This window comes from Heptranchias perlo, chromosome 1 (assembly GCF_035084215.1).
Source record: "Heptranchias perlo isolate sHepPer1 chromosome 1, sHepPer1.hap1, whole genome shotgun sequence".
Taxonomy (NCBI): Eukaryota; Metazoa; Chordata; class Chondrichthyes; order Hexanchiformes; family Hexanchidae; genus Heptranchias; species Heptranchias perlo.
In genome coordinates, this window is record NC_090325.1 from 89118777 (window position 1) to 89133344 (window position 14568).

The following is a 14568-nucleotide window of genomic DNA, read 5'->3' on the forward strand; positions in this document are numbered from 1 at the left end:
TGCCCGTTATCAAGGCAATCAAAGGAGTTGAATAGTGTTCAGACAGAGAGACATTACATACAAGACTACTGAATATACAAACGGTCAGAACCCAAAGACAGAGAGAGAGAGAGAGAGAGAGAAAAACATCCGAAAGGAAGAGAAAGAGAGAGAATGACCAGTTGTATTAAAAACAGATAACTTTTTTTCGCTGGTGGGATTACGTGTAGCGTGACATGAACCTAAGATCCCAGTTGAGGCCGTCCTCATGGGTGCGGAACTTGGCTATCAATTTCTGCTCGACAATTTTGCGCTGTCGTGTGTCTCGAAGGCCACCTTGGAGAACGCTTACCCGTAGATCGGTGGCTGAATGTCCTTGACTGCTGAAGTGTTCCCCGACTGGGAGGGAACCCTCCTGTCTGGCAATTGTTGCGCGGTGTCCGTTCATCCGTTGTCGCAGTGTCTGCATGGTCTCGCCAATGTACCATGCTCTGGGGCATCCTTTCCTGCAACGTATGAGGTAGACAACGTTGGCCGAGTCGCAGGAGTATGAACCATGTACCTGGTGGGTGGTGTCCTCTCGTGTGATGTGGTATCTGTGTCGATGATCTGGCATGTCTTGCAGAGGTTGCCGTGGCAGGGTTGTGTGGTGTCGTGGATGCTGTTCTCCTGAAAGCTGGGTAATTTTCTGCGAACGATGGTCTGTTTGAGGTTAGGTGGCTGTTTGAAGGCGAGTAGTGGAGGCGTGGGGATGGCTTTAGCGAGGTGTTCGTCATCATCGATGACATGTTGAAGGCTGCGAAGAACATGACATAGTTTCTCCGCTCCGGGGAAGTACTGGACGACGAAGGGTACGCTGTTGGTTGTGTCCCGTGTTTGTCTTCTGAGGAGGTCTATGCGATTTTTCGCTTTGGCCCGTTGGAACTGTCGATTGACAAGTCGAGCATCATATCCCGTTCTTACGAGGGCGTCTTTCAGCATCTGTAGGTGTCCATCGTGTTCCTCCTCGTCTGAGCAAATCCTGTGTATTCGCAGGGCCTGTCCATAGGGGATGGCCTCTTTGACGTGGTTAGGGTGGAAGCTGGAAAAGTGGAGCATCGTGAGGTTGTCCGTGGGCTTGCGGTAGAGTGAGGTGCTGAGGTGCCCGTCTTTGATGGAGATTCGTGTGTCCAAGAATGAAACCGATTCTGAGGAGTAGTCCATGGTGAGTTTGATGGTGGGATGGAACTTGTTAATGTTATCGTGTAGTCTCTTCAGTGATTCTTCACCATGGGTCCATAGGAAGAAAACGTCGTCAATGTATCTGGTGTATAGCGTTGGTTGGAGGTCCTGTGCAGTGAAGAAGTCATGCTCGAACTTGTGTATGAAAATGTTGACATATTGGGGTGCGAATTTGATCCCCATGGCTGTTCCGTGTGTTTGGGTAAAGAACTGGTTATCGAAGGTGAAGACATTGTGATCCAGGATGAAGCGGATGAGTTGTAGGATGGCGTCTGGAGATTGGCTGTTGTTGGTGTTGAGTATTGATGCTGTTGCAGCGATGCCGTCATCGTGGGGGACACTGGTGTAGAGTGCCGAGACGTCCATTGTGGTGAGAAGTGTTCCTGGTTCAACTGGTCCGTGGGTGCTGAGTTTTTGTAGGAAGTCTGTAGTGTCACGACAGAAGCTGGGGGTTCCCTGTACGATGGGTTTCAGGATGCCCTCGACGTATCCAGAGAGGTTCTCACGCGGGGTTCCGTTGCATGATACGATAGGACGTCCGGGTGTGTTGGATTTGTGTATCTTTGGGAGGCAGTAGAAGTCTCCCACGCGGGAGTACGTGGGATGAGAGCGCGTAGGATGCTTTGAAGGTCTGGATCGAAGGTCTTGATCAGTTTGTTGAGCTGGTGGGTGTGTTCTTTGGTCGGATCTGCGGGTAACCGTCTGTAGTGTTCCTGGTTGTCCAGTTGTCGGTATGCTTCTTTGCAAGCCCACGGACAACCTCACGATGCTCCACTTTTCCAGCTTCCACCCTAACCACGTCAAAGAGGCCATCCCCAGGCCCTGCGAATACACAGGATTTGCTCAGACGAGGAGGAACGCGATGGACACCTACAGATGCTGAAAGACGCCTTCGTAAGAACGGGATATGATGCTCGACTCGTCGATCGACAGTTCCGACGGGCCACAGCGAAAAATCGCATAGACCTCCTCAGAAGACAAACACAGGACGCAACCAACAGAGTACCCTTCATCGTCCAGTACTTCCCCGGAGCGGAGAAACTACGCCATGTTCTTCACAGCGTTCAACATGTCATCGATGACGACGAACACCTCGCTAAGGCCATCCCCGCACCTCCACTACTCGCCTTCAAACAGCCACCTAACCTCAAACAGACCATAGTTCGCAGCAAATTACCCAGCTTTCAGGAGAACAGCATCCACGACACCACACAACCCTGCCACGGCAACCTCTGCAAGACATGCCAGATCATCGACACAGATACCACCATCACACGAGAGGACACCACCCACCAGGTACATGGTTCATACTCCTGCGACTCGGCCAACGTTGTCTACCTCATACGTTGCAGGAAAGGATGCCCCGGAGCATGGTACATTGGCGAGACCATGCAGACACTGCGACAACGGATGAACGGACACCGCGCAACAATCACCAGACAGGAGGGTTCCCTCCCAGTCGGGGAACACTTCAGCAGTAAAGGACATTCAGCCACCGATCTTCGGGTAAGCGTTCTCCAAGGTGGCCTTCGATACACACGACAACGCAAAATTGTCGAGCAGAAATTGATAGCCAAGTTCCGCACCCATGAGGACGGCCTCAACCGGGATCTTAGGTTCATGTCACGCTACACGTAACCCCACCAGCGAAAAAAAGTTATCTGTTTTTAATACAACTGGTCATTCTCTCTCTCTTCCTTTCGGATGTTTCTCTCTCTCTCTCTCTCTCTCTGACTTTGGGTTCTGACCGTTTGTATATTCAGTAGTCTTGTATGTAATGTCTCTCTGTCTGAACACTATTCAACTCCTTTGATTGCCTTGATAACGGGCAGTTGGAAAGATTATCTGTAATCACCAGGCATTTTTCTCTGACTGTATATGCGGTACCTTTCATGGAATCCCACACTCACCTGACGAAGGAGGAAGTCTCCGAAAGCTTGTGATTTTAAATAAAGCTGTTGGACTATAACCTGGTGTTGTAAGACTCCTTACATTTGAGAAGACAGGAGAGGCATTTGCAAAAGACATGAATATCCAGTTCAAATTAAAAGGATGTCCTATTGTTACACCCCACGTTACACTATCGTATAGTTTGATATTGGGTCATACATCACGAGAGTGACTAGCATTGCTGTACCTGAGATAAAATCTAAGGCAAGACCCCCGTAACTTGTGACAGCTTCTTGTAATAATGTGTTATAATGTTGTATAGATTCAGTCTGTTGCAGATACTTTTTCACATGCCTGGAAGTGGCCTGAAAGTGGTAAAGGCATGGATTACATTTTTTCATAATTAGGGCGACGAGGTCGGTTTGGAGATGGGCAATAATTCAGAGGCAGTCAAAGGTGGTTTTGGCAATGGATTGGATGTGGGGCAGGTAACAGACATTGGAGTTACACACCTCTAAGTGTAGCCTGAGGTGACAGCCGGGAAGGCTGATGAAGACTAAAGAAAAGGCGCAGTGGTGTTTTTCCAACATTGAGCTGGAGGAAGTTTCGTTCATCCAGGTCTTAATGTTGAACAGATAATTGGAGAGTTTGGCAATGACATTGGGTTGATAAAGGAGAGGGGAAGGTACAACTGAGTGTCATCCGTGTACAATCGGAAGCTAACCTCATGTCTGTCATGGGGAAGCATATAAATGACGAAGAGGACGGGACCCTGGGGTACACCAGAGAATAAGGCTCTGGAGATGATTTAATATCTAATGTAATGTAAAGTTACCACAGTGGAGTGGGAGAATCTCCAAGGAAGTTCACCCCCCAATATCAGGACTCTCCTTAAAGAGCAACTTGACGCTGTGATTCCTTAACGTTTCTGAAATCAAGATATTTAAGGAAATGTTTAACTTTCTTGTGCACAACCTTAGATTTTAGATGACTTTTCAATAAAAATCAAGTTCAACAATTCCAGTTTATATATAAAGTTGTGGCAACTCTGCCCTTCCCAACAAGAAGGATAGTGATATTGGGTCCAATATTGGAAACAGATGTGGCTATCTTTCAACAGTATTTGGAGCCTATCAAGCATCATGTAGTTTGAAGCTGATCTTAAACATGTATCTCTGGCAAGTTGACAAAGGGTATTTTCATAATAGGACATGGTATAAATATATAATCACTGCCCTTTGGGTTTGGTCATCCTCCCACTTTGCACATCTTCAGAGCTTCTTCAAAAAATGCTGGAACATAATTTGCATTAGACTGGAGCTGAGAGGCAATGGAAATGTTTACCTCTTTGGATGTGTTGTGCCTCTCACTACAGTTTTCCTTTTTTTTCTATTTTCTCCATTTTTATCTGTTCCTTTCCTAAAGGTGTTGTCCCATGCTGGCATGAAACCACTTTCACTGTTTGTCCTCACCCATGTGGCTTTCCTTCATGTGTGAGGCTAAGCAGTGAGTGTTGGTTGGCTTTTTGGCTATGGAAAGACGCACAGCTGCAGTGTCCAATCCTCACCTGATATCCACGCATGAGCACTTTTCGGTAGGATTACTGGATAGCGATCAACAGTGAAAACATTGGATGATTTTTTTTCCCCTCTCTGGTTCAAGGGTCACTTGTACACTATACACCTCCTTGGCTGAGATCAACTAATTTAGTATCGATTGGGAATCAAACCTGGGACCTTTCTTGTCCATGTGGCTTAGATTCACATGCACAGCGCATTTACAGAGTCATCAGTAGAGCTCAAAATACTATTTTTTTGCTTACAACCATGGTTAAAAACAAGAAACACATAAGACACCCATCAAGTATAATATATATCCTAGCATAATAATACATGAGTAGCAATCGCCGGATATATATTGTGTATTCACTTTTTGCTTGAACATTTTGTGGCGTACTTCTAATTTTTAAATGACATGTTTCATTTCTTCTCTAGTTTTGTCTCGTATTTTCTCCCCTGTGTTGACTCTGTCCATATAATTTAGCGAGCGACCCTATATTCCAAAAGCTGTGAGCGCCGTAGCCTATTAATTAAATGCACATTTAGAAATATTTCTTTAAACTTTAGTTCTATAATACTTTAAATAAATAAATGCAATGGCTGACATAATGTAGGTTTGCAAGTTTACAGTATGAAAAAAAATCCAAATGATTAAAGTTAAATTTAAAATGTTAACAGTGCATGCTAAATTGCAAGTGACAGTCTCTGTTATATTTGGCTACCTATTTGTCTGCAGTCTAAAATTAGAGCTTTATATATAGCATGTAAGCCTTCTTGTCTTGTAGTCAATCATACGTTGTGTTTAGTCTCTGCTTGTTCAGTATTCTTTCTTAATATTGCCCAGGAAAAGGATTCACTCTTCATTGGTGTGAACTCGTTGCATTATTTGAGGTATGTATGATTAATAATTTCACAATTAAAACTTTGGAAATATAGCTTTGTTATTTAGTTCTTGATCCAGCACCCCGCAATTAACATGGACAAGATTATCGTTAGTAGAAAATTTCAACACCACTAACAAATCCTGCTTAATTTTATCACGTATTTGTTTATGCCTACTTCTGAATTTCTCAAAGCAATACTGCATATGTAAGGATTAAAAAATGAAAAAAAGAGATCCATTAGTCTCTGGAGAACTGTATTGAATAGACATCTTGATCTTTTATTAATCAGTTAATACTTGTCTAAACTATGAAGATAGAAGTTTTCTATATTGTGGATTTATTTGGACTATCATGCACTTGTTGCAGTAGTGTTTACAATAAATGCATTGCTTGGTCACGACAGACTCGGGTTATGGCCTATACCAGTTTTGCTGGCAGAAACAGGTGTTCATGTTACATGTGGCAATCTGATTCTCCAAGACAAAAAATTTTAAAGAGATAGTTGTTGACTGAGATAGACTTGGTGTAAATATATGAATTACCATTTCAAATAGTTTTTCACATTAGTTTTGTTCTAAAATTCTAAGTAACACAAAAAGGGAATGTTTCTTTCTGAAATCAGTTATTTTATTTGTAGTTCATTAGCACTATGTTCATTATCATGTTACATTTTCACTATCATCATGCAAGATTGATGAGTGACAAAGATTATGTGTAGCTTCAAACATAGAAAATCTACTAATCAAGTATAGTGCCAAATTTATCTTTCCTCAGTAAAATTAATTATGTTTTTCATATAAATGTTCAGGATATCACTATATCCTTCATTGAGTGGTAATATATGGGGCTTAATCAACAGTAAAATAATTTCACCTCGAGGTTATATGAGAGTGTAATTCATAAAAAAACATTCTGGTATGTTTTGTTTTAAGTTGCTACATTTTTATGATAGAACTCAATCTTGAGAAATATATATTGAAGGAAACAACTTTGTTAAAATATTTTAAAATCAAATTTAGCATACCTGATGCCTGGTGCATCTTGTACGGCATACTTACAGATGATTGTGTCTTTTTACTATAGTGTGTTGCAGTTTGTAACCCAACTTGTACAGTAATTATCACTACTTTGTTATCAGCATAATGTTAAACTTAGCTTTAATTGAATAGTGCAAGTTGACCAAAGTACCATTTAAGACGATTATTGAAAACAGATCTTGTTTGAGTAAGTTGGGTATCATCCTACTTAATTATGCTTTTCATATAAATTTACGGATACTACCATATTTTGCATTAGATATGATGTGTGGGTAGCGATTTATGATAAAATAATTTCACCTCGAGGTTATATGACAGTGTGCTATTTAAACCAGCAGTTTTAAAACTCTGCAAATATTTACATGCTCAATAACTTTTGGGTACAGATTTCTTCATTGTGTTATATGTAACAATACAAATCAAATTTACAAATTTACTACACATAATATGCAAAGGAAATCTACCTTTGTCTTACAACTTACCAGAGGACCTGAAACAAAGCGATTTGTAACTTGAAACCCTCTAATAATATTTTTATTTCTTCTGTTATTTAACTAAAAGGCTGTTAAATAAAACAAAAGTATAGAATAATAGGGCACATTTATATTGTCAGTTTAGCATCAATAACTGCTTTGCATTGACCACTACACTGGCAGTGTAAATCTGGAGTCAGAGCCCTACCTGATTCTGGAACGAAGTGGAGTGAGCCTTGCTAAAGGCCATTTTGGTTTGATACCAAATGGAGAATAAATCCAGTGTGGTGTCAAAGCTAGTTTACAAAGTGTTCAAGGGGTCCATTGGACCTCCTCAACACTCTTTAAACCTGCCTGATTTTAACTTAAAAGTTTCCCATTCCCACTTTCTAAACATTTAAGTTTCTAATTGTTGGAAGAGAACTCTGTCCATGCATGTGCAGAGCTCTCTCCTAAAAACAGGACAGCTAAAGTTCCAAAACAAAAACAAAAGTAGAAAATGCCACAAATTTACAGCAGGTCAATGGAGAGAAAGACAAATTAATGTAGAACCTTCATTCAGAACTGAAACCTGAAAGATAAACAATTACTTTGGTAGAATTAGATAAAAATAGGGAGGAGAATAAAGCAACAAACATTCTTTGTTGAGACAGGTCAGCAGATCAGACGACTCCTTGGTGGGTCTACTCTTGAGCCTTGCAAAAACTGCCATTTACAGGATGTGTAGGATCATTGGAGAGGGTGGCCCAGACTGTTTGCTCCCTGTCTAAGCCCTATTGTGTGCCTGGGTGACCTTCAAGTGAGGTAACACAGCATCCACCAGTTCACTCAAAGCTTACTGTGACCAGTAAGCACTGCAGGATATTTTCTGTTTCATCAATGATGAGAATAAATTTATTGCCTGATATCTGCACACACTTTTAGTTGAGTGAGTTATCTGCTTGTATTAGTGATGTCCTCCTCGGAGAACATTTATAGTGAGTGATGTTTGTTCTGGTGGCATTGGGCTCCCACATTGTCACCCTATGAACACAAATACAAACCAGATCCAATCTTTGTTACACCCCTGTGTATCTCTTGTGACACAGGATCATTGATCACCTTTTTTGCTGCTTCAGTTCAGGCTTTTCAACACTCTAAGTCTCAATATTACCCTGTCTTTTTCCCAAAAGCAAAACTTTCTAGACAATTTACTTCACTGCATCATTTTCCCTTTTTTACTGTCTGGAGAAACTAAATAGCCTTGTTCTCAAAAGGCTAGTATTTCATTTCTGGTTGTTAAGATAAATTAACATAATTTTCAGCTAATTTACTAATTAACCATGTTATCACCAATGATAATTCACCATGTGGTAATGAGCATATTAGTGGATCCATGGTAAATATTATCTATTTGTGTATATTTATAGCCATAAGTGCCTGGTAGGATAATCCCTCTTAAGATATTTCAATAGTTGGCTTTCCAGGAAAAGGTGAAGAAATGAATTCTCTGGTGGAAGTGTTTTCAATGGATGATTAAAACCACTTTAGAGGAGGAGAGACACATCATAGTTTGTGAAATGGAGAATGTATGGAGCTGGTGTTCAGACAAATTTTCTGCATTGCTGAGAGCTAGATACTATTGAAGGTGGGAAGCAGGGTTTGGATGCTTTAGAAACATACTTTGACAGAAGGATGTTGAGTATCAGCTGGGAAGACGAAGTGACCAACATTGAAGTAATGAAATGGAGTGGGCTATGTGCAGTGACAGAGCACATTGCAGCAAGAAGATTACAATAAACATATATGCTATATGGCTAAAGATCTACTCCTTTTGAATCAGGTGATGGAAAATGTCATAGCTGGGAAAGGAATACATGGCAGGACAAAGCAAGATGGTGGAATTATGTATGGGAAGATATGAATGGAAGAGTGAGAGCACTGGCAGTAGGCAGAGGGGGAAAAGGAGGAAGGCAACGTTTTGTGGCATCTATGGGCAGCTTCATTATGATCTCTGACTGAATCTACTCATGTGTTGCCCTTGTCTCTCCTTTGTTTGCAAAAGATTTTCCATTTCATAAGGTTATTGTTATAACAGTCCAGGTAAAGAAACATGAGAGCTGGAAACGAGATCCACATTCAAATATCTTCTAACAATATGACATCATAGGCTATATAGTTTTGTAGCCAAAAATGTTTATGTTATCAATTACAAAGAATTTTCCACCAATTGATTATGAATGGCTGATATCTAGCCCACAATGATTTTTTTTCCTTTTCACTGCTGATATTCTGCAGAGTTTAAGAAATATCATGGAGCACATTATTTATTCTTTTAAGAGTATATCCAAATGAGGCCTTTGTTGACTGGATGGTGTTTTTAATCCTTTTCCCTTTTTGCAGTTTGTGACAGAACTGGAATCTATCCTGTTTCAAGCATAAAAATGTGAACGTTAAAGGTGTAATTTTACAAGTTTGCCCTCCTGGCACACGGCCTCGCCCACTGGGAGTCCATATGAGGAACTTGGATGTGCACTCCCATTATTGTCTGTCCATTAATTTTTATATATGAGTAGTCTTAGCCTGAGCTGTGCAGTCTGTCAGTGTGATATTTTCTCGCCTATCAGAAATTAGAAGGATATAGCAAGCAATCCATTATATTCATGGTGTGTAACTCAGTGGTATAAGGGTAAATTGTTTGCCCTGTAGCATGCTATCCCATTTATTTCGTGCATAAGATAGTTTCAATTCATATAAAGCATGGGCTTGCCTATGGAAGCTGACTTTTTCAGTGAACACGAGTAAAGAGTATTAGGAGAGTAGCCTGATTGGTAACATAGTTTTTCTACCATTCCTCATCCTTCAGCTCTGAGGAAGACTGGATGCACTGACAGTTTTTATATTTTCTCCTACCAGTATGACCTGCTGTTGATACTTGATTTCAACATAGAAGCTTAATTATGTAATCATTGTTTTCCAGGATTTTTTTCAGAATGTCTACCTTTGAGCAGTTTAATCCAGATTTTTACCAATCAAATTATGATATTAATGACCAAGAGCAAACCTCATATGATTATGGAGGCAGCAGTGGTCCTGACTCAAGTAGGTAAGTCAATTTAAAGTTGTCCATCAAGAGCAATTCATCAGTGCATACATCTATTCTTTGAAACTGCTTTCATGATGCCCCTGTTTTACTAAGTTGCTCAGAAAATTGTTTTGTCCTCTCCATTGATTGTTATTTTTCTTTTTTTGTATCAGTTCAGGCAATTACTCCTTTTTTCATGTGATAGATATATCTCAATAATTTGCTGATTGCTAGACGGATCTAACTTACATTTTATTTTAGAAACATGAAAACAATATGGCACATTTTTATACTGTAGCACATATAGGTAGCTGATGCAGAAGGAAAGTCCTGTATTGACTAAAATGGTGGCTCGCAAGTTGGGGCCTCCACAATTCACTCAGCTCTCTAGTGCTTTGGAATATTCAGTTCTTTCGCTCATGGGATAAATACTATGTGCGGTGGCCCCAGAGTAACCTTGTAATCCATCTATCTATTATATATTAAATTTGGATGTGCGTTCCATTGAAAACTTGTATATAAATCAGCTCTTACAGAAAATCCCATTATAAAAGTGACCACATTTTAGCAATTATCTGTGATGTCTGTAGGCAATGCTGTGATAGGACTTTCAACATTAGAGGTGTCACACTTCGTCTGTCACATCACACCCATTTTTTTAATGGGGTGTTTATAGTAAATGTCCTGTAAGATGTTCACTGCTTTGAGTCTGTGTTCAATTACAGGCTCTGACCACTCGTTGGTATTGCACAGCAATTGACTAGACTTTCTCTGCCATGTTTTCTTCTGTACCAAATAACAAATTTTGAGTCAAGTCAGAGGAATTTTATATTTCAGATGCCCTCCAAATCTACATATGTTGTCCTACTCCTACTGTACTATTGAACTATAGGCTGCCCAGCTCCACTCAGGCTCCCTGTTATATGGCATTGTGAGGTATGAGAGAGGGCTTTTACATGTCCCCATAATGTTCAATTACCTATTTTTATTCCAAGATCATTTTTCTTGTGACTTTTTTTCCAGCCACTCTCCCACATCGCTGTCCTAGCAAACTCGGAATTGGTCCTCCACGTGTCCATCCTACTCAGGCTGCATGTGTGTCTTAAACTCTTCCCAGACCAGTTCCATGAAAATTATAATTACCCAGTTTTAGTTTTCTTTTAGTTTCTTGGACTAATTCTGCAATGGTCTCTCCAATAATTGTTCCCACTACATTAGCAGACTTTCAGCCTTATCACCTGGATTGCAGAGGGGAAAGGGCAGAGAAATAGAAGGACAAATCCAGACAAGAAACCAGGGCAGTGATAGACAGCAAAATAAAGAAGAAAGAGAGAGAGATGTGCAGAAACAAAGAAAGAAGGGAACAAATTTAGGTCACATAAGGGGGAGAGATCAAGGGGAGACAGTTAGGGACAACTGCAGATGGGGTAGAGAGAGATCATCTCACAGAAAGGCAGATGCCTTCTCCTCTTCCCTTCTCCTCTCTCCCTCCTTCTCACTTCCTGGTTCCATTGTCTCTCCACCCCCCCTGCCTTTTTCCTTGCCCTCGCCTCTCCCTCTTCCCCTCTCCCTCTTCCCCCAACCCAGCCTCCTTAAGCTACCTCTCATTTCCTCACCCTCTAACCTGTCCTACCCACCCCTGATCAGGAAAGGGAAAAGCAATGAAACTATAAGACGATAATTTTACCTTAGTTGTGGGTAAACTTCTAGCATCAATAATACCAGATGAATTAGAAAGGCATGGGTTAATCAGGGACAGGTGGCATGGATCTGTAAAGGGTAATGATGTGGAGATGCCGGTGATGGACTGGGGTTGACAATTGTAAACAATTTTACAACACCAAGTTATAGTCCAGCAATTTTATTTTAAATTCACAAGCTTTCGGAGACTTCCTCCTTCCTCAGGCAAATGTTTCAGGATCTCCTTGAAGCCTACGCATTTATACATATAGAACAAAACACCATGTATTGTTCTATATGTATAAATGCGTAGGCTTCAAGGAGATCCTGAAACATTTGCCTGAGGAAGGAGGAAGTCTCCGAAAGCTTGTGAATTTAAAATAAAATTGCTGGACTATAACTTGGTGTTGTAAAATTGTTTACAATCTGTAAAGGGTAGGTTGACTAACTTAATTGAATTTTATGAGAAAATCACTAAGTGTATAGGTAAAGAGAATGCAGTGGATATTGTATGTATAGGTTTTCAGAAAGCGTCTGATAAAGTGCCACATAAAAGACTTGTTACAAAATTAAGGTGCATGTTAAAGGGAATGCAGATGCATGGATAGGCAGGTGGTTAACTGAAAGGAAACAAACAGTGGGGGTTAGTTGATGTTTTTCAGATTGGAAAGATATGGTAGAGGTGTGCCCTAGGATCTGTACTGGCTCCTCTTTTTTTCATTTATATAAATTTCTTAGACACAGGCACAGGAGGAATGATATTGATGTTCACTGATGATAACAAGTTAAGTGATGTGCCGATTTGTGGGAAAAATGCACGCGATTGGAGAAGGTCCTTGAAAGGGTAGCAAAGTGGGCAGATAGGGAAAAAGAACAGCAAAAGGAAATATACCATAAATGATGAGATTCTTAATAAGGTGGAGGAACTGAGAGATCTAGGGCTGCAAAAACATAGGGCAGGATTTTAACTGTGAAAAACGGGTGGGTTGAGTGTGGGGGGCATTGAAAAATGCAACAATTTCAGACCCGCCCCCAACCCGCCTCCAACCTGCCCATTTCTAGTTTTCCCTGGGGCGGGACGAGGGGCGGGCGACCAATCCACTCTCAGGAGGCTGCGGGCCTCCATTTTGAAAGGTTTTACGATTTCAACCTCTGGGGGCCGGGATTTCCGGGCCTTCTCCATCACGCAGTGTGAGAGGAGGCGAGAAAGCCTGAAACAGCAGGTAAGTGCCTTTTTAGCACTGCATGTGGGCCTGGACGAGCAGGAGTGCTTCCCCCAGGCCCAACAAGCCTACCTGCAGCGACCCCCCCAACGATTGACGATGTCCCCCCCCAACAATCGCGACCCCCCCCAAATGATCATCGACGCCCCTGAAATAATTGCAACTCCCCCCGATGATCGTGGGCCCCCCTCAACGATTGCTGACCCCTGATCCTGACCACCCCCTGACCCCCCGGTGACTGACACCTGATCGCTCCCCCCAATGACTGCCTCCAACCCTCCCATGATTGACTCCCCGGTGACTGGCCTCCCCTCCACTCCCCCTTGATGACTGAACCCCCCCCACCCCATGACCTCCGTGTCCCCTGGTGTCCTGGTGCCCACCATGCCTACCCATGCCCCCTCCCCCCCATCCATACAATCTAAGACTTACCTGAATACTTACCTTTTCATGTCCTCTTCCTTGCTCTGCTCCCATCCGAATGAGACCAGCCTGTCGATCAGGCCCTCACGTCAAAATTGTAAGGACATCCGGGAAACCCGTACTTCCAGGTTTCCCATCCGTGATTCGACAACCCCCCTCCCTGGATCCGAGTCAAAATCCTGGCCATAGATCTTTAAAGATTGGAATGCAGGTAAAAGAAGGCCATAAAAAGGCAAATGGTACTCGGGGGTTTATACGTGGCCATTTAATACAAAACAAAAGGAAATTCAGTTGAACCTGTACAAGACATATGTCATGCCACAGGTAAGAGTATTGCATTTAGTTCTGGCCACCTCCAATATAGGAAGGATATTAGTGCCATAAATAGAATACAGTGAAGATTCGCTAGAATAATACCTACAGTCACTGGGGCAAGCATTGACTGAGACAATGGGCTCAATTTTCAAAGTAAAAAATGGGAGGGTTGGGGGCGGGGGGGCATTGAAAATTGCCACCATTTCAGACCCACCCCCAACCCGCCTCCAACTCGCCCATTTCCGATTTTCACCAGGGCGGTGAGAGGGGAGGGCGACCAACCAGCTCCCAGGAGGCGGGTCGGGTCTTAAAACCTTTCAAGGAGGCTTCAGGCCTCCATTTTTCTCCAATTCCCGATTTCAAGTCCGGGGGGCCGGGGTTCCCGGGCCTTCTGTTTTACGCCTCGTAAAAGGAGGTGAGAATGCCCGAGACTAACAGGTAGATGCCCAGAAAGGAACAGCTTGTGGGCCCGGAGGAGCAGGAGTGCTTCCCTCAGGCCCAACAAGCCTACCTGCACCGACCCCCAACGATCGCAGACGCCCCCCGCCCCCCCCCAATCGCGGACCCCCGATCCCCAATCGCGGACCCTGACCCCCGACCCCGATCCTCCCCCTCTGATCTCCGACCCCGATCCTCGCCTCCACTTCGATCCTCCCACCCCCGACCCTGATCCTCCCCCCACTCCGATCTTCCGAACCCTGACCCTCCCCCTCAATGATCGTAGACCCCTACAATGACCCCCGATCCCGACACCCCTCCCGTGACTGATCCCTGATCCCATCCCCCATGACTCACGACCCCTGTGCCAACCTATGCCCAC

General features: G+C 42.7%; 1 protein-coding gene across 3 annotated transcripts in view; it reads left to right on the top strand.

The window, feature by feature from the left end:
* Nucleotides 1-5423: 5423 nt before the first annotated feature.
* Nucleotides 5424-14568, top strand: part of LOC137333677 (protein YIPF5-like) — a 45525-nt gene continuing 36380 nt past the window's right edge. For all 3 annotated transcript variants that reach the window (XR_010965993.1, XM_067997995.1, XM_067998075.1), the window contains exons 1-2: nt 5424-5540; nt 10003-10128. Coding sequence is in view for 2 of the 3 variants with exons in the window: in XM_067997995.1 (XP_067854096.1) it covers nt 10016-10128 (113 nt within the window). In the remaining variant the exon portion in view is untranslated. The remainder of the gene's footprint in view (nt 5541-10002; nt 10129-14568) is intronic.